We start from the raw sequence: 18009 nt of genomic DNA on the forward strand, positions 1-18009 counted from the left end.
CTGACAAGTCAGGCCTTCGACACAAGTGCTTCATTCATCCAGCAAACCTACAACAGTCAATAAAGCATAGCCCTGTCCCTCCAGCACTTAGCCGTGTAGTGACAGATAGAGAAGCTATTGCTTGCCATCAGTGTCCCCTCAGAGACCTAAAATACCAACTGCAAACCTTCACAGCTTATTGGTCCTAGCTTGGTGATCCTTTCTCTCAAAAACCATCTGTCCCTTGAGAGTACCTGTTCTAAAGCAGTGGATCTCAGCCTTCCTAATGCTATGGTCCCTTAATTCAGTTTCCCATGTTGTGGTGACCCCAACCATAAAATTATTTGCGTTATTACGTCATAACTGTGATCTTGCTATGGTTACGAATTGTAATGTAAATATCTGTGTGTTCTGATGGCCTTAGAGGATGTTTTGTGAAAGCGTTGGTCATTCAACTCCCAAAGGGGTCACGACCCACAGGTTGAGAACCACTGTTCTAAAGCATGTTGTAAGACAAACAGCAAGGGATTCCAACTAACTAGATCCTTGCAAGGTCACCAGGGCCCTCACGAGCTGTTCCTTCATTCCTGTACCCAGAGGAGACCCTCCATAGTGTCTGGTTTTGGTTCATTGATTGAGGCTTCTCCCTTCATCCTTCTTCTCACCCCCCTCCCTGTACAGCCACACCTAGCTGCAGACAATCTGGACAAAATTCACGACGAGAAAGGAAACAATCTGTTACACGTTGCTGCGTCGAAGGGGCATGCAGAATGTCTGCAGCACCTCACGTCTCTGATGGGCGAAGACTGCCTCAATGAACGGAACGCAGAGCAGCTGACTCCAGCGGGTCTGGCCATCAAGGTGACGTCTTAGGGGCTGAGCTGTCACGGGCTTTGTCTTTGGATTTGATCTCCACTTTTTTTTTTTAAATAAGATTTCTTGTGAGCTAAGCTATTGGAATGGGAAGAGAAGAGAGTGACTTAGTAAACAAAGAGCAAATGAGTGTATTATGGGTTAATCACCCAGTCACTACCACTCTGAGATTTTGATGGCAATCCAGTTTATTATCTAATAAGGATAATTTCCCAATCAACGCACGAAAAGAAAAGAAGATGACCCCCTGCAGGGCTGAGAATTTTGTTATTCACGGTGATTGCAATTTGGATTCTTACCCACACCTGGATCTCTCAAAGACTGTGTCAGTTTTTCCTAATGTGGGGATAAGAAGCAAGGAGAATTAGATCAACGTGTCTGTTAAGGGAGGCGAGCTCTTAGGAGTTTTGGACAATAATGTGGGCTTTTAATGAATCAAATCTGAGTTCAAATGACATCAGCATCAAAACTGTGTCCAGCGTCACTGAGGAGTCCATACTTAGTCCCCCGAAATAGCACAATATCCTATCTGTCAAAGTGTACGCAAATTAATACCAACTGGGGTGGAGTAAAACCTGGACCTAACACAAGAAAGCAGGGACCTTTGTGGCACTGTGGTAAGAGTGTCTGGAGAGAAACCGAGTCACAGGGAGATTAGCTAGTAAACTAAAGTGTCTGCTGGGATCTTTGGCAGATAAATGTAGGCTTTAGTCATACTTATTAAGAAGCCAGAAGTGACGTTCAGAGAAAAAGAACACATCTTGACTTCGGCATGAGACCACTTCACACGATGGTTGGATCTCCTAAAAGCCAAATACATCATTTTTACAAATGGAATTGCATAGGTGTTGACTAGGAGAACAAGCTAGCTAAAGAAACCTACTTGTGACCTTACTAAAGCAGTTTTAAAGCAATAAGTTATGCTCCCATTCCTAATAGATCTTATCTGCAAAACTGATTTTTAAAATCTTTAATGCATTTATTGGTCAACAGAATTTATATCTTAAAAATGTTAATTTAGTTTATATTGCTCCCTGGGAAAGTCTGATTTCAAAATTTGCATAGTAAATACTTTTTTAGAAAGAACTCTACGATGCCAGGGAATGTATTTTTCTCTGGTTGTGAATGATGCCATGGCAGATCAGAACTGAGTTTACTGCAGCCAATGTGGGGAAAAAAATTAGAGGGAAAAAAAAAACCTCATTCAGTAGAGTTGAGTCTGTGTGCAGAAGCCAATAGGTACTGTGTTATTGGGTGCTGGAGGCAGAAATTTGAATAAGTCCCTATTCCTAAGGACCCATATACCTGGAGACAAAAGCAGGCACCTTGATTACTGGTGATAACAGTGTCGATGGTAAAATCGGCATCTCACCCTGTGACACACCCTTGGCATAAATCAGTGACAAGTATTTTTATAATGCCAACAAATGTTGGCACCTGCCATATTATAGACCGGTTTAGTGTTTATGAAATATAGTCCCCATTAGTTTTCCTAACTAATGGATGGTGATTGACTATTTCCTTATTATATAATTGAATAAAAACATTTCTTTTAATTTATTTGCCCTGCTGCTCATTTGGATAGATTAAACATGATAGAGCTTGAAGGCTCATAAGACATGTAGTCGCCTTTCAAGCAGCCCTCGTGGGAACAGCTTCCGTGCTATCTCCCCAGGAACTGTTGATTTCTATCTAAACTTCAGCCACCACGGTACAGCCATCACCAACAGGGCTGCAGGCTTACACAGCAATTTCTGCTATAATTGGAGGGAAACGCACATGTGTCTCAAACCCACAAGGCTAAAAAGCTCTTTCAGATCTGGGGACCTGGGCTTCTGAATGCTTTGAGAAAACATTCTTTCTGCTCCATCATTCCAATTATATTGGCCCAAAGCAGTACGTTCAAGTATTTTGTACAGGTATCTCACCCTTCACAGAGGTGACCTGCACGTCACTCAGTGTGCTTCAGGTGACACTGATGAAGCTGAGAGTCTTAAGAAGCCACCAGGCTCTGGTTTTAGGACCTTGTTCTGAACACCTGTAGCAGCTGACAGTGTTTCATCGCATCAAACAGTCCTAAGAGCGGCCAGAGAGATGGCTCGGTGGTTATAAGCTCTGGCTGCTCTTGCAGAGGACCACAGGAAAATTATTTCCTCATTCCCAGGCTCCTTAAGCAGAGCATAATAAATAAATATATCCATTACATTACAGACTTTATTGAGGGTTTTCCAGGAGACTCAAGAGTGACGGTGTTGGGAGTCTGTGCCCTTTGGAACTGGCTAAGCAAAGTCACTGCGAAGAAAAAGTTCTGAAAGGCCCGATTTCTAACACAGTCTGTTTTCTAAAATAGAATTGGCAGAAGGAATTGTATAAGGACCTGAGCAAACTCAGAATGAAATAAGCCTAATTCCTTTTCTGTTTGGTTAACTTCTCCTTTGGTCGTTCTGATTAGGCCCAAAGGCAAAATGTTGATCTTGCGATAATGTGACGTCATACACGCTTACAGACATTCTTTTTTTTTAACACTCAAATAACTTTAAGCCCAGAAACTTGAAGGGGCAGAAGTATACTGCTGGCATTTAATAATCTTTTTTGTTGGTTTGTATTCTTGTTACTTGTATTTAAGGCAAGTTTTGATTTCAAATTTAGGGAAGTGAAATAATATTTCCTTCTGTTCTTTGATGCATTTTACTGTTTAAATGCTGCTCCCTTGATTCACCAGATGTAAAATTCACCTACAAGAACTGTCGCCCACAACCCTCGAATACACCCACTTGTCAAGTACACAGAAAACATTTTCTAGGATATAGCCTATATCGAGTTGTAGCAACAAACCCAGTACATTGTGAAGGACTGAGATACGTGCTTACATACTTCATCAGTAATAAAGTGCAGTTAGAAACTAACACCGCAAGGAAGCATGGGCTATTCACAACGATGGCAAATTAGTTCTCTCTAAAACAGTCAGTAGGGCAGAAAAAAAAGGTCAGAGGAAATTGAAGACGGTTGCAGATGACCGAGAAAGCAACAAACCACTGTCTTCACAGGAAGCATCTACAGCTTTGTGTGTGTAGGGAGGCCTGTAAAGGAGGTGGGCAGGGAGGAAAGCTTCAGACAGACACCTTAGGAACTGGAGAGGTAAGAAAAACCTAATCCAAAGCAAACAAAAGAAAGGAAATAACAGGATGTAAAGCAGAGGTAAGTGTAACAGGGAGTATAAAAATGGTAGAACAAATCTCCAGAGCTAAACTGGGTTATGAAAAGGTAAGAAAAAACCCTTTAACTTAGACTAGCCAGAAAGAGAGGGCGAGAGACGTAGTCAGCGGGTCTCTATTTACTAAAACTAGAGGCGTGGCTTCACATTTCTGTGTTAATAGTAATTTATATACACTGTCTTGCTTCTTGTATGATCAAGATGGCTTCCATCTTCGTCATTCAGAAAGAACGAAGAGAATGTTTCATGGGGCAACAGCCGGGGCACAGTTCCTGAAGCCTGGGGCCTGGAAAAAGAGAGGTCACGAGAGCCTGAGAGAACGTGCTGAGCCGAAAGGCGTGGCTGACTTTGACCCGTGACTAGTAGAAGGAGTGGGGCCAATAGCAAGGCAGCACCACAACGCGAGAGCCAAGAACAGAAGAGACCTCAAACTCTGTCTCTTCTCCTGGTCTCCTGTGGCTTAATGTGCATTACCCAAACCCAACCAGAAGATAGGATGCCAGACAGGCACCCCAAACGGAGCAGCCCCAGGGCAACAAGGACCATGTTGCCTGCCATGCCAGTAAAAGCTTAAAGATGAAGACACATCCTGAGATGCATTTTCCCATGATTTTGTCCTTGTGCAAACACCATGGAGAATATTTACATACACATGATACATATCTGCACTGTGGCCTTTAATGCAGTTAGGACATGGTAAACATGAAACGCATGTGGGTACCGCCAGCGTAACACAGCATCCTGTTTTACAGTAAACTCTTTGTCATAGGCCGGAGTGCAGGCTAAGAGAATGAGAAGCAGCCTAGTACAGTAAATAGATAAACCAGCAGCATGGCTGTTTTGTTACTGACTGTAATGATGATTTTTTTATGGGACCTTGATACCATGCACAGTCATGCAGCACATCTCCAAGGACAGAATAGCATGTGTGTTTGGGAGTGTGAGAGTGTGTTTGTGTGTGTGTGCATATATGTGTGAGAGAGAGTGTGCCTATGTGAGTGCATTGTGTAAATACAGTGTGTGTGAGAGAGACTCAATGTGTGCACGTGTCTGTGAGAGACTGTGAGTCAGTGTGTGTGAGGGAGAGATTCAGTATGTGTGGGAATGTGTAGGAGTGTGTGTGTTGTTTGTGTGTTTGTGTGTGTGAGAGAGAGAGAGAGGTGTCTGAGTGAGTGTGTGTGTGTGTGTGTGTGAGAGAGAGAGAGAGAGAGGTGTCTGAGTATGTGTGTGTGTGTGTGTGTGTGTGAGAGAGAGAGAGAGAGGTGTCTGAGTGTGTGTGTGTGTGTGTGTGTGTGTGTGTGTGTGTATAACTGGGCATTCTTGACTTGGAATCCTGTTAGTCAAATAGAAAATGAAAAAAGAGATTGCCTCTCCTGTCTTCCTCTGGGAATAGATGTTTTCGTCCTGACAGGTTAAGATGCTAAAGAAAAACTAATCCTGTTAGATGCTGCTCATTTGCCCTTCCCTGACTCCAGGGGACCCTTTCTGTGCTCACACCCACAGTATGCAAGCTAGAAAGACAATGAATGGCCTCACTTACCAGTCTCTAAGAAAATCCGGGAGAGTAGAGATGTAGTGAGTGGAGTGGCCATGGAGCCCGTGCTGCCGTCTCATTTCCCCCCTACTGCGATGCTACCGTCTCTGTTGTCCATGTGAGATGGTTCATGCCCTAGAGCTAAGTAACTGTGGCCCAGTGGTGGGCCGAGGACGTCCATCCATCTCAGAGTCTGTCTGGATACGGCACTTAGATTTTCTGTGAAGGGTAAAGAGATCTTCCCAGTAAGCACGGATTGCATCTTAACTATTTCCATGCCTCGTTTATGTTCCGAAACTCTCACAATGCTGAGAGTAAAAACCCAGTGGTGACTATAGATGAGAGAGAATTTTAAACCCAAAAGTATGAGAGTCAGATTTGACTTTATAAAACAAAAGTCTTTCTAACACCCCAGGTGATTTGTCTCTTTCTACTAACCGCTCTCCTTCATCATAACTAGGGAGAACTTATAGTTTCCTAGAAATGTACAACTTGTATCTGTTCCAGACTTTTGTAGCATCATTAAAAATAACAACAATCTTCTTTCATAAGAATATTGTCACCTTTTGAACTTTTGATTGCTCTGCTAATTAAAATGTTTAGCCTGGTCACTTAGTGAAAACTGTTATTTCAAATAGAAATTTGTTAATTTTTCTTGAAAAATATGGTAGTGTTTTATTTTGAAAATAATTGCCATATCTTATAAACTGTAAGTGAAGAGTGCTGGAGAAATGGCTCAGAGAGTAAGAGCATTGCTCCTCTTCCAGAGAACCAGGGTTTGACTTCTAGCACCCACATGACAGCTCATGGCTGTCTGTAACTGTAACTCTAGTTCCAAAGGATCCGATGCCCTCTTCTGGCCCCCTAGAATACCAGGTATGCATGTAGTTCACCGACATGCATGCAGACAAAACACTCATAACATAAAATAAATAAATCTCTAAATAAAATAAATTTTAGGTGATAGGTACTGATTGCTGACAATATTATGTGTTAGCTTGGATAGAGAACAACTGGAACGCTCTGCTGCTGTTTGTGGTAGTAAAAGTAATTTTCCACTTTGGAAACCAGCTTGACAGCTTTTCATAAGGTTAAATATATACTTACCACAATCTTAGAAATTCTAGAGCTTGGCATGGTGGTACACGCCTTTAATATCAGCACTTGGGAGGTGGAGAATCTCTGTGAGTTTGAGACCACCCTGGTCTACATAGTGAGATCCAGGACAGCCAGGACTAAATAGAGAGACCTTGTCCAAACAAGAGGGGGGGAGGGAAGGAAGGAGGAAGGAAGGGAGGGAGGGAGGAAGGAAGGAAGGGAGGGAGAATAAAGAAAGAAGAAATTTTAATTCTAGGTATCCATTCAAGAAAAATAAATAAGAACTTACTTTCAAAAAGATACAATTAGATTTTAATTTCAAAAATTAAAAAATATTTGTAGTAGTTTACTTAAGTCTTAGTATTGTACCAAGTAAAGACAAGCCAGAATCAAAGAGCAACATGCTCATCTTGTCTGAGCTTATTTTGCCTTGAGCAAAATAGCATCGCATGGTGAAAGCTATGGGATGCTAGAAACTTTTGAGAGTGTTGATAGTGCTGTTAATTTTATTGGAGTTAGAGTAATATATATGTGTGTGTATATATATACATATATATGCTGTATATATATTGAATATATATTCAAAAATAAACTATACCTACAATTACTCTTTACAGAATGTAAATTTATCTCAATAGAGTAATTTCATCCATTCATTCACTTGTTTTCAGGGCTAGAAATCAAACTTGCGCACACTGGGTGGGTACTCTACCACAAAGCTCAACAGAATGATTTAAAAATAACTGGTTAGAATCACAAACGCAAGCAGAAATTCTCCCGCTGATTTAGAGCTAAACCACAAGGCATGAATGTAGCAGGTCTTACATTTATGTTTCAAGTAAATACAAGCCCAATACAAAAGCCAAAATTCATCTGTCTTCCCATGGTAAAATTGCAATCTTTGTGATATGTGCTAAACGTTAGTAATTTTGAATTTCTTTCTCTTTGTCTCCTTAAACTCTAGAATGGCCAGTTGGAGTGTGTGCGCTGGATGGTGAGCGAGACAGAAGCCATTGCAGAACTGAGTTGCTCCAAGGACTTCCCAAGCCTTATTCATTATGCAGGTTGCTATGGGCAGGTATGGTGTCCTTAAGTATCCTCTCTTACATGTCCACCAAAATCCAACATGACATCATAAATCTAAAGATTTTATGAACAATGATATTTATTGTAATATTTTAATGAAGGAATGTTTTAAACACCCTAGATATCTCAACTCAAGATTTTAGATGAAGAGTTAAGCTATATTCATATAGTAGAATTATATGAGGAAGGGTTAATTATATAACATTGATAAAATCTAATATATAAAGCTTTCATTGTAAGTTAGTACCAACTTTAAATTTTGTGTAGAAAGAAATTAAGACTATAAAAAATACAACATAACATAGTTGCAGTCATTTGGGGACAGAATGGAACTATAGCTGGCTTTTTAAAAGGTTATTTGTTTGTTAATTTTCTACTTTGACAATGATATTTTTAACATTTATCAAAAAGAAAAAAATGGTAGTACTTTATTGAGCACAAATCCAAACACCAAGTCTTTAAGGCATCAGCCAAGGATGCCTCGCCAGAACAAAAAGGAGCAGGTGTATTAACAAGAGCATCCTTAGAACTAAGTTCTCCATCGGGGCCCGTCAGATGCTTTGCGGGTAAGAGAGCATTCCCTGCAAAAGCCTGATGACCAGGTCCAGTCCCCAGAGCCCACGGATAGGCAGGAGGAGAAGGCTGACTCCAGAACATTGTCCTCTGACCCACAAGTACATGCACACATTACTGATAATAAACTCAAGAAATTGATTTCTACATTAGAAAAATCTTGACATTATTAGCTGATGCACACAGATCTACCTCCCTTTGAGGGTGAGGTTACAATTTATCTTTTAAAAATGCTGAAGTCACAAAAACGTCAATCTCAAGCTTGAATAAAATAAGGACATCAATATAGTGTAAGAATAGATTTAATCAAATTTGTGGCAGAAGAAATTGCTTCTCATGTATCTAACCAACCTCCCCAGCCCCCTAACCCCACCACTGCCTTTGGCTCTGTAGATTTTCTCTGGAGCAGTAAATTGTGGCATTGCCAACTGAAGATTGTGCTTATTTCTTCAGCATGCCAATCACATTTCTCAAAAGGCTAGAAAATATTACCATAGTCATTCTTCCCTTTTTGTGCTATTGTTTGCTTTTGACATAGGGTCTTTTTATGCAGTCTAGACTGTACTGCAACTCACTACAGGCAAAACCCAATGATCTTCCCGCCTCTGCCTCCCGAGTGCTGGGGTTAGCAGTGTGCATGATCATGCCTGGGTTGGCTTGTCTTTAGTAATCACACTAGCTGAAAGTTTATTCTGTACCAAAGCAACTTCAGTTGATATGATGCATATATAAACTGAGATAAACAACAAAGATGAAACACCACACATATGCACATGTTTCCTTTGTGTGCCAAGCTCCATGCTACTGGAGTTTATGTAAATTATCTATATGATCTTGTTTATTCCATTGATGAAGAACCCAAAGAAGGAAAGTTAAGAAATGGCTCATTGGCTAATGCGATTAAGAGAAAAGACTCGAGCCATGCGATGATGGCGGACGCCTTTAATCCCAGCACGTAAGGGGCAGAGGCAGGTGGAGCTCAGTGAGTTTGAGGCCAGCCTGAGTCTACAAAGCAAGTTCCAGGACAAACAGAACTGTTACACAGAGAAACCCTGTCTCGAAAAACCAAAAAAGGAAGGAAAGGGGGGAAAGAGGGAGGGAGGGAGGGAAGGAGGGGGAGAGAGAGAGACAGAGAGAGAGAGAGAGAGAGAGAGAGAGAGAGAGAGAAGGAGAGAGAGAAGGAGGGAGGGAGGGAGGGAGGGAGGGAGAGAGGGAGGGAGGGAGGGAGACAGACGAGATTTCCACTCAGGTCCAGTGTCTTCAGGGGCCGAGTTGTTTTGTCCCCATCTGTACAGATGGTTTGTACAGGAATATCTCACACAGACCACTGAAGTAAGTAACTGTATAAATGCATGGAATTTAAAGGGAGGGATGGGAGGAACAATAAAAGTCTGAATAAGTCCCTATCATTGAAATATTAGAATTATGTCTTTTTTTTTGCACTGTGCTTCGCAGTCCAACCCTCTGTCGTGAAAACCAATGACAATTATTACACATTTGCTAAAACAGAGGTTTTTACATTTTTCTCAAGTATTTGACCATTGCTAATCTCCATTAGTCATTTTTGGTATTGAGCAAATTTATTAAACTATGCGATCGATGGCTTTACATTTCTAATTTCGTTTGCTCACTCAAAGCCTAATTGGGCCTTTGGGGTATTTGTGGAAAGGTTGCAATACTGACTTCAGTTAGGGAGGGAAGAGGGCTTAGCCAGACCTGTTCTGAGGCTCTGGGCAAAGGACTGGCATCAGCAATCTTCAAGGAAACGTCAGTTCCTTGCTACTTTCTTTATTCGGGTCTCAGAGCACGTTTCTCAGAATTCTTAAGCTGTTGGAATAGAACAGAAGGAAGTGCCCCCTTGTGGGAAGGCTGTGTGAGCTGAAATCAAGGAAAACGCAAAATCTAGTGACCCATTAAAGAGGCTTGTCAAACATTAGCTTCACGCTGGTATTCATCCTGAGGTTGCTCTAGGATGCGATGCATTTTTATGACATAAAATGCAGATTTGAGGGAGGCCAATCGTACCCTTCAGAGAACACTCTACCCCCATGGAAAATATAGAAGCCCAGATGACCTGCCAGTTCTTCCCGGTGTCATCCTCCATCCGCCACAGCCACTTATGTAACAGATAACCTGCAGAGAAGCTGAACTTGGAACCGTGACAAGGCTAATATTTCCACAAGGAAGACTGCTATCAAGCAGTTTCTAATGGATTCAGCACATGCGAGTCTTTCTCTGCCAGCCAGGCACTAGACAGAGTGTGTTCTGATCTTTGTTTCCTCAGTAAATACCTTTGGAAAGGATCAGACCAACCAAAGAAAATTGTTCACTGCTTCCTCTCCTTGCTCTCTACCCTCCTATAGATCCAGAAAAAAAACAGGCTCCAGTTGACTCCCAATTTGTGTCCTTTTTCTTATAAAAAAAAAAAAAAAAAAGCCTTTAAACACTGCAGTGCCACAGGGTATCCAGTGGGTTTAGTGGACGCCTGGAGTGAGAGATCTTTGGATGATAGGAATTGACTTTCCTCACGCTGACACTCGAACTCTCAGAGGGCACAATTATTTTACTGCCTGCCTATACCTAGCAGAACTAGCTACAGGGAGCAGGAAGGCTAAAGCCTTATGGGGACTAGAGAAGCAGGCCTGGGGTAGGGATGCTTCCTGCATAGGTCTGCTCTGCCTCTCAATAGGAAAGCTGTTGGTGAAACAATGGAGACAGAACGGTGTCTATTCAAAACCACTGTCTGTGTGGCTTGGGTATTTTAGGCCAACATGAAGGTTCAGGTGCTAGCCAGGCTCTCCCTGCAGATAGTCTGCCTGAAGCTGCTGTGGGAGTTGTCACCCTATCCTGTCTTGATACTTGGTGGGGGGGGAGGGGACTGTGTGATATGCAGCATTGAATTTGTGATTCCTTTGGTTTTTGAGTCTTTCATGGAGCATTTAGTCAAAACACTGTCTAAACGACGTGCCTCCATAATGCTGGACTGTGTCTAGTCTTTATTTTACATTTGGTCCTGAGAAAGTCTGGTATTCTTTTAAGGACCTTTTTGATGCAAGCAAAAGCTCCTAGTTTCCCGTGAGTGGTCATTGGCAGCAGAAGGCACGATGACGAAGGGTGTGCTTTCACATGCCCTGTTGCTGTTCTGTGAGTCACTTTCACCAGAGAAGTATCCTTTCCTGGACTTTGTTTCATTGACTATTGTTTCAATGTCGAGGGGCAGAAATAAGGAAACCATCTAAAAGTACTCTTGTTGGAGATGAAAGGAAAGTAGAAAAATCTAGGTTTTGTTTATGTTCTGTTTTGCTTTTGTTCTCTGGTAGAGTCTTTCTATGCAGAAGAGGCTAACAGAGAACTTGCGATCCTCCCCTTTTAGTTTCCCACAACCTGGGATTGCAGATGTGCTTTCTCCTACCACCACTGGCAGAAAAACTTTAGATTAGCACAAACAACCATCTAAATGCCAAGTACTGATCTTGGAGAGATAACTAACCCGGAGCTCCACAACCTGCAGACTGACAGCCAGAGTTTCTCGATAGGAGCATGCCAGTTAGAATCAGAGCTGCTGGAAAAATCAGAGCCTTCGGATGTGGAATTCCCCTCTGTATGCTGTGAATACCATTGTTAATAAAAAAAAAAAAACTGGCTTGGCCTGATAGGGTAGAACAGAGCTAGGCAGGGAAAACTAAACTGAATGCTGGGAGAAAGAAGGTAGAGCAAAAAGGAGAAGCTATGAACCCCGCCGGAGACAGATACCAAAACTTTACCCGGTAAGTCACAGCCTCATGGTGATACACAGATTAGTGGAGATGGGTTAATTTAAGATATGAGTTAGCCAAAAATACACTTAAGCTATTGACCAAACAGTATTGCAAATAACATGGATTCTGTGTGATTATTTCGGGGCTGAGCAGCCAGGAACAAACAAGCAGCTTCCTACACAGTGTTCCAGCCCTAAAGATGGAAAAGAGAGTTCCAAAGACATCTGAGCCCTAGTGCCAGGTGTCTGGGATTCAGTACTACCGAGTCCTAGCTTGATGGCTTTGTATGCATGCATGTAGAAAGAAGAGAAAGGGAATTCAAAACAAGAAAAGAGAAGGGAAAAGAGGTGTGTCCTGTGCCTTTGTGTTCTCAGCTGTATGATATGGCAAGAGAACTTCCCTCTTGGGAGTTCTGAAGATCTAATGAGGGCCAGTATACTGCCCAGTCCAAAATATGTAGCAAAACACACTAGACAAATGTTGGCTGCTTTGGCAAATCTCCCAATTTGTTGATTTTATTGCTAGTAGTGTAGTTTGTCTACTTTTTACTTTAAGTAAAGAATAAACCAAACTTACTAAGAAGTTATTTTGGCCTTGTTATACTTAATTTTTACATCCATCTTCCCCCCACCCCATCTTACCATCTTTTTGATGACTGTTTTTCTTTTTTCTTTCTTTTGTTTTTTTTAATATTTTGACATCTTGATAGATGGGATGAATCTCTAAACTGATGTATTAGATTTGGTGATCTAGTGTTGCAGACAAAGGTGACTCCAAGTTGTACCACAAACTGTAGAGATTTTATTGATACCAGCAATAAAACTGTGACATATATTTCAATTAAACTTTTATTAGACTTTGTTCAGCACATGTTATAAATTGCATGTATTAATTGCCTCTTTAAGGACCTTGAATTGCCTTTGGGAACACTTAAGTTGCAATGCTAAGACAGGTTATCCAAAGGCCAAAGAATCCTCAGAAGAGGAAATATGTAGATAAGAGAAGTTCTTGGTCCATAGATGTAAGCTGCATAGATAAGGGGATGTGTGAGTGGACTGATAAATGAATGGACAGACTTTATATTGGAGAGTATTCCTCAAGATAGAAACAACAGAGACAAGCTTCTCTATTCATAGGACTGCTTAGGATAACCTCTGAAAGTAATATTTACCAAAAATGAAAGTCTGACATTGCATCCCTCCTTCAACACTTTCTCCTGCAATGGAGAAGAAGAACACACACATACACACACACACACACACACACACACACACACACACGCTCACACAGCTGAGAGGAAGAGAGAATCTGAATGCATTAAAGCACTAGGAGGGGAGGATGACATCATTAAGTATGTCTCTAACACATGTAGGCATCAACAAGGGCCTTGCTAGCTGGATAAGTGGCCATTCTATCCTGCTTATGTTTTAGTGTGCTCGTCGAATAAGTCACCATTTCATTCTAGGACTCTGCATTCCTATAATGAGTGCTAAAGATCTTATGTGAAAACAAGGGAAACTAGCCATCTGTCTTGAAATCCTAAATGCATGTAATCAGAAGACCCCTCATGCAGTCCCTTTGAGTAGAACCCATCCATATGGTATGACAGGAAAGATTTTTCTTTACAAGATATGAGTAAAAAGGCCAATTGCCTTATCATCTTAACATTATGTATATATATATATATATAGATTTTATTAACATAAATCAATTAGGTTTCATTATGCATTTTTGACACTTCTTTCCTCACCTCTTCTCCCCCACACCCCATCTGTCCACTAAGCCAGCTTACACCAGTATCCTCCTTTCCTCTCTCAGGTCACAAGTGATCTTTTGGTCTTCTGCCCCTCCCCCTTCCTCAGCACTCTTGTTCTGTTCTCATGGTGGTTTATCTAGTTTCATATAAAAGAGCTGTACTACAGAAAGTATATAATGAAATTTGAGGCGCCACGCAAAACACTGGTGAGTCAGTAGAATTGTTTCTGCCTTGTGTGAGTCTTAGGTAAGGTCTCCAACAGCCACTACAAGAAAAGATTATTGTAACAATACATCTGGGCACAGGCGCATGGCACTCAGGATCCACGGCAGCTCTCTTTTCTCACAGAGCGCTCCTATATCTTACTCTCCCACATCACCTGGCCCCTTGCCAAGGGCCCTCAATTTTTCTCCACATCTCCATGTTTCTAGAAACCTAAAAAAAAATGTAATATTCTATTGATGACAGTCCAATTACTAAAGTCAAAACACTATGATTTTAGTAAAGCCTGGGTCTGTACAGGTGGAATAGATATACCCTCTAGAACATTCAGTTTGATCTGAAAAATCTGAAAATTTGCACGACAAGACAGTTTACAAATAGGACATTTCAAATATCTTCTGCTCTCTTGAACTTTACTTTCTAAAGGAAGCTGGTACAAGTCAGACAACATTCCTCACTGTCCTGGACTAATTTTATGTCAACTTGACACAAGCTGAAGTCATCTGAGAGGAGAGAACCTCAATTGAGAAAGTGCCTCTATTATATTCAGCTATAGGGCATTTTCTTAATTAGTGGTTGATAGGGGAGGGCCCAGTCCATTGTGGGTGGGGCCATCCCTGGGCTAGTAGTCTTGGGTTCTATAGGAAAGCAGGCTGAGCAAGCCTGCACTCCTCCATGGCCTCTGCATCAGTTACTGTCCTGGGTTCTTGCCCTGATTTCCTCAGTAATGAACTATGTATGATATGGAAGTGTAGGCCAAATAAATCCTTTCCTCCCCAACCTGCTTTGATCATGGAGCGTCATCTCAGCAATAGAAACTTTGACTAAGATAGTTACCGTTTTCTGATTTATAAAACAAGATTGAATGGGCTAATTTCCCCCAAATGTCTTCCAATATGCAGTTTTAAGAGTCCTTGGTTTGTTATCATGGAACAAACCAAGTCCCCCAAGCTTGAAAATGACCTATTGAAGAGGTTATGTTCTGTGATTGGTGGGACTGTCCTTCTCATCTGTAGAGACCCCACAGCCTTCTTTCCTGGAGTTTTCTTAAGTCTTAGCCATTGACTTCATGCCAGTTGGTAATAATCCTGATATTATTCATTGAGACTTTGCTTTTGTTTTTGTTGTCGCTTTTGGTTTTTTATTTCTATTTTGATTTTGGAGACAGGGTCTCTCTATGAATGCCGGGCTGTTGTGGAACTTGCTATGTAGACCAGGCTGGCCTTAAACTCATAGCGATCCACCTGCCTGTGCCTACCAAGTCCCAATCCACTGAGAACTTTTAAAGATTTATTGTGTGTTATATGTGTGAGGGGATATGTATATGTGAACTCAAATGCCCTGGGAAACAAGAAAAGGATGTCAGGTCTCCTGGTGTTAGAAATACAGGCCATTGTGAACCATTCAGTGTGGGTGCTAGGAATTGAACTTGGGTCTGCAAAAGCAGTAGTCACCCTGAGCCATCTCTCTTGTCCCCTCATTGAAATGTTAAAAGAACTAAGTTGCATAACACAATAACCTGTTTCCAAGTGTGCCTAGTTAATTAGGAAAAGTAGAGTAGCCATTTTATGGTCTCAAACACATGAAAACACTATCTATTCTAGCCCAACATCAGCCCCAATTTCCCCTAAGTTGGTCTTTGAAGAAGAGAGTTAAGCCTATCAGGACTCCCTTTTCCAGTTTCTAGTTCTCAACCTGAGTCTCCAGGCTTAGCCTTGCCCCTTTTTCTGGGGACCCTTGAAGACCCTTTGACTCTCTACAAGGTCCACCTCCATCCGCAGCTAGCACTCATCCCGCTCTCCCAGGTACTGTCTTACTCAGATGTAAGAATCAGTTCCATTTTCCTCATTTTGCTTTTGAGGGGTTTTACTCCAGCTTGCCCACTTGGACAGAGTAGAGCACAAACATTCTGTCTGTTCCCACGTGTTAGCTACCTTTGTAAACAGTGCCCTATTGACCAGCAGAGAGAAAAACATTTAGGAGTTAGCTGTTTGGATCCAAAATTCCTTTAGCAAATTAACTGGCATGTTCAGAAGATGAGGGCAAATTTAATCCAAAAAAAAGTTCATGACCAGTCGGAATAAATAACCAGAGGGGAGAAAATCCTTTAAGAGGTTAAGAAGAAAGAAGTTCAAGGCTATTCCAAGCACATGATCATCTTTTTAAATGTCACATTCCACCCACTAAGCTTCATGCTGTTGTTTTTACCACTCTCGTGTTTTTTACTTTATATTTAATTCTTCTATTTTAAAACAGTGAAATCCCATCTCCTTGCTTGCTCCAAAAACCATGACATGAAAACACCACAAAACATTCACTGGGTAAACTGCAAACAGATTACGATGAACCATCCTGACTGCTCGCTCTCTGGCTTTGCTTCTGAAAGACTTAGTCTCTTTGCCTTTGCTTCCTTTCCTTTAACATGAAGGGGAAAAAATGATATTACTTTTAAAAAAAATACCACCAGCATTTGGTCAGAGACAAGAACAAGAAGTTCCTGCTTTATCTCAGCAAGGTTATCTTGGATTTGACAGCTTACGACAATGTTCATGTTCAGTCTGTGGACTGCAGGATGTTCAGGATTAGGGGGCCATGGTTTAAGAATATAAATTTAAAAGTAAATCGAGTTGTGTCGGTAGTGTAAGGTCTTGGGGTAATCTGCTTGAAAGCTACAGGCAGCTTAACAGAACAGAAAGTGTCGCCTTAAGAGACTTGACATCAAAAGACCTGGATTCAGGTTTCAACTTCAAATCTGTCTAGCTGTGTGACTATGCGGACCGATACTTTCTGTAAATTCTCCCCCGCTTCTGTAGCCTAAGTAACAAGAACACTTCCAAGGAAACTTCCCACCTTCGAAATCTTCTTTGCGATCCTCTTTTGCATTTCAGTCAGCCCTACAGCTTTTAGTGCTTACTGAATGGGAATATCCTTTTGATAGGATAAGTAATATTTGATGTTACACACTGCTCGTAAGTTATACTGCTGTTTCTTTATATTCAGCTTCTCTGCATGATATTCCACTAATCCCAAGTGCTCTTGTGTGTGTCTAGGAGAAGATTCTCCTGTGGCTTCTTCAGTTCATGCAAGAACAAGGCATCTCGCTGGACGAAGTGGACCAGGAAGGCAACAGTGCTGTTCACGTCGCCTCCCAGCATGGCTACCTTGGATGCATACAGGTGCACAGCTTGCTGCTCACAGTCAGGAAGGGGTCTCTTGAGAAACGAAACAGGGGCAGTGGAGGGAAGGAAGGAGGAAGACAAGAAGGAACAATACAGGAAAGGAAGGAATTTTATTCATTAGGAAAATGCCTGTACTAAATCAGCTTTTGTACTATACAGTAGGGGTAGCAAACTGGACAGTAAGAACCCTGTCCTTTCCTTTCTTTGTGATAGGACTGAGCTTCACAAGTGTGTTTAAAAGGCCCAGAGTCAGAGAAGCTAGGTCATGGATCCCCTTGGGCTTTGAGCAGACCAGGTTCAGCCTTGATTGGCCTTGGTTTCACCCAACAGCCTCAAGTAGCCTCACACTTGTAGCCCAACATATCTTACAAAAAAATCTCATGTTCTCTGTGCATGTGATAGTTAAAGATTATTAAGCAGAGGCACGGAAGGGGGTAGGGGGAGTATTGTGGTCACAGACCCAAGTCACAAGGTGAGCACTCAGTCGGTAAAGGGTCTCTATGGGAAGGGAAGACTGCATCCGAGACAGAGCACTGGGCAATGAGAGCCAGCTGTTCAGAAAGTCACTTAAGAATGTATGCCAAAACCTTGAATATAAAAGTCAAGAGTATAATATCAGCAAAAATGCAGAGAATACCAGGAAGTTCTCTAGAGGACCTCTGCTCACACATCAGCTCTTAGAGAGCTAAGTGAAGAGGAAATATCCAGAGTATCTGGACGCCGTCCCATCAGGGTTG

General features: G+C 41.7%; 1 protein-coding gene across 3 annotated transcripts in view; it reads left to right on the plus strand.

Annotated features, from left to right (window-relative positions):
- Positions 1–18009, plus strand: part of LOC121441946 (synphilin-1) — a 138616-nt gene that overhangs the window by 100934 nt on the left and 19673 nt on the right. For all 3 annotated transcript variants that reach the window (XM_041643360.1, XM_041643359.1, XM_041643361.1), the window contains exons 5-7: positions 661–840; positions 7663–7776; positions 17144–17269. In XM_041643360.1, coding sequence (XP_041499294.1) covers positions 661–840; positions 7663–7776; positions 17144–17269 — 420 coding nt within the window. The remainder of the gene's footprint in view (positions 1–660; positions 841–7662; positions 7777–17143; positions 17270–18009) is intronic.

The sequence above is a fragment of the Microtus oregoni genome, unplaced genomic scaffold (genome assembly GCF_018167655.1).
Source record: "Microtus oregoni isolate MIOR12 unplaced genomic scaffold, Mior012 000085F_ref0000168, whole genome shotgun sequence".
NCBI classification, from domain to species: domain Eukaryota; kingdom Metazoa; phylum Chordata; class Mammalia; order Rodentia; family Cricetidae; genus Microtus; species Microtus oregoni.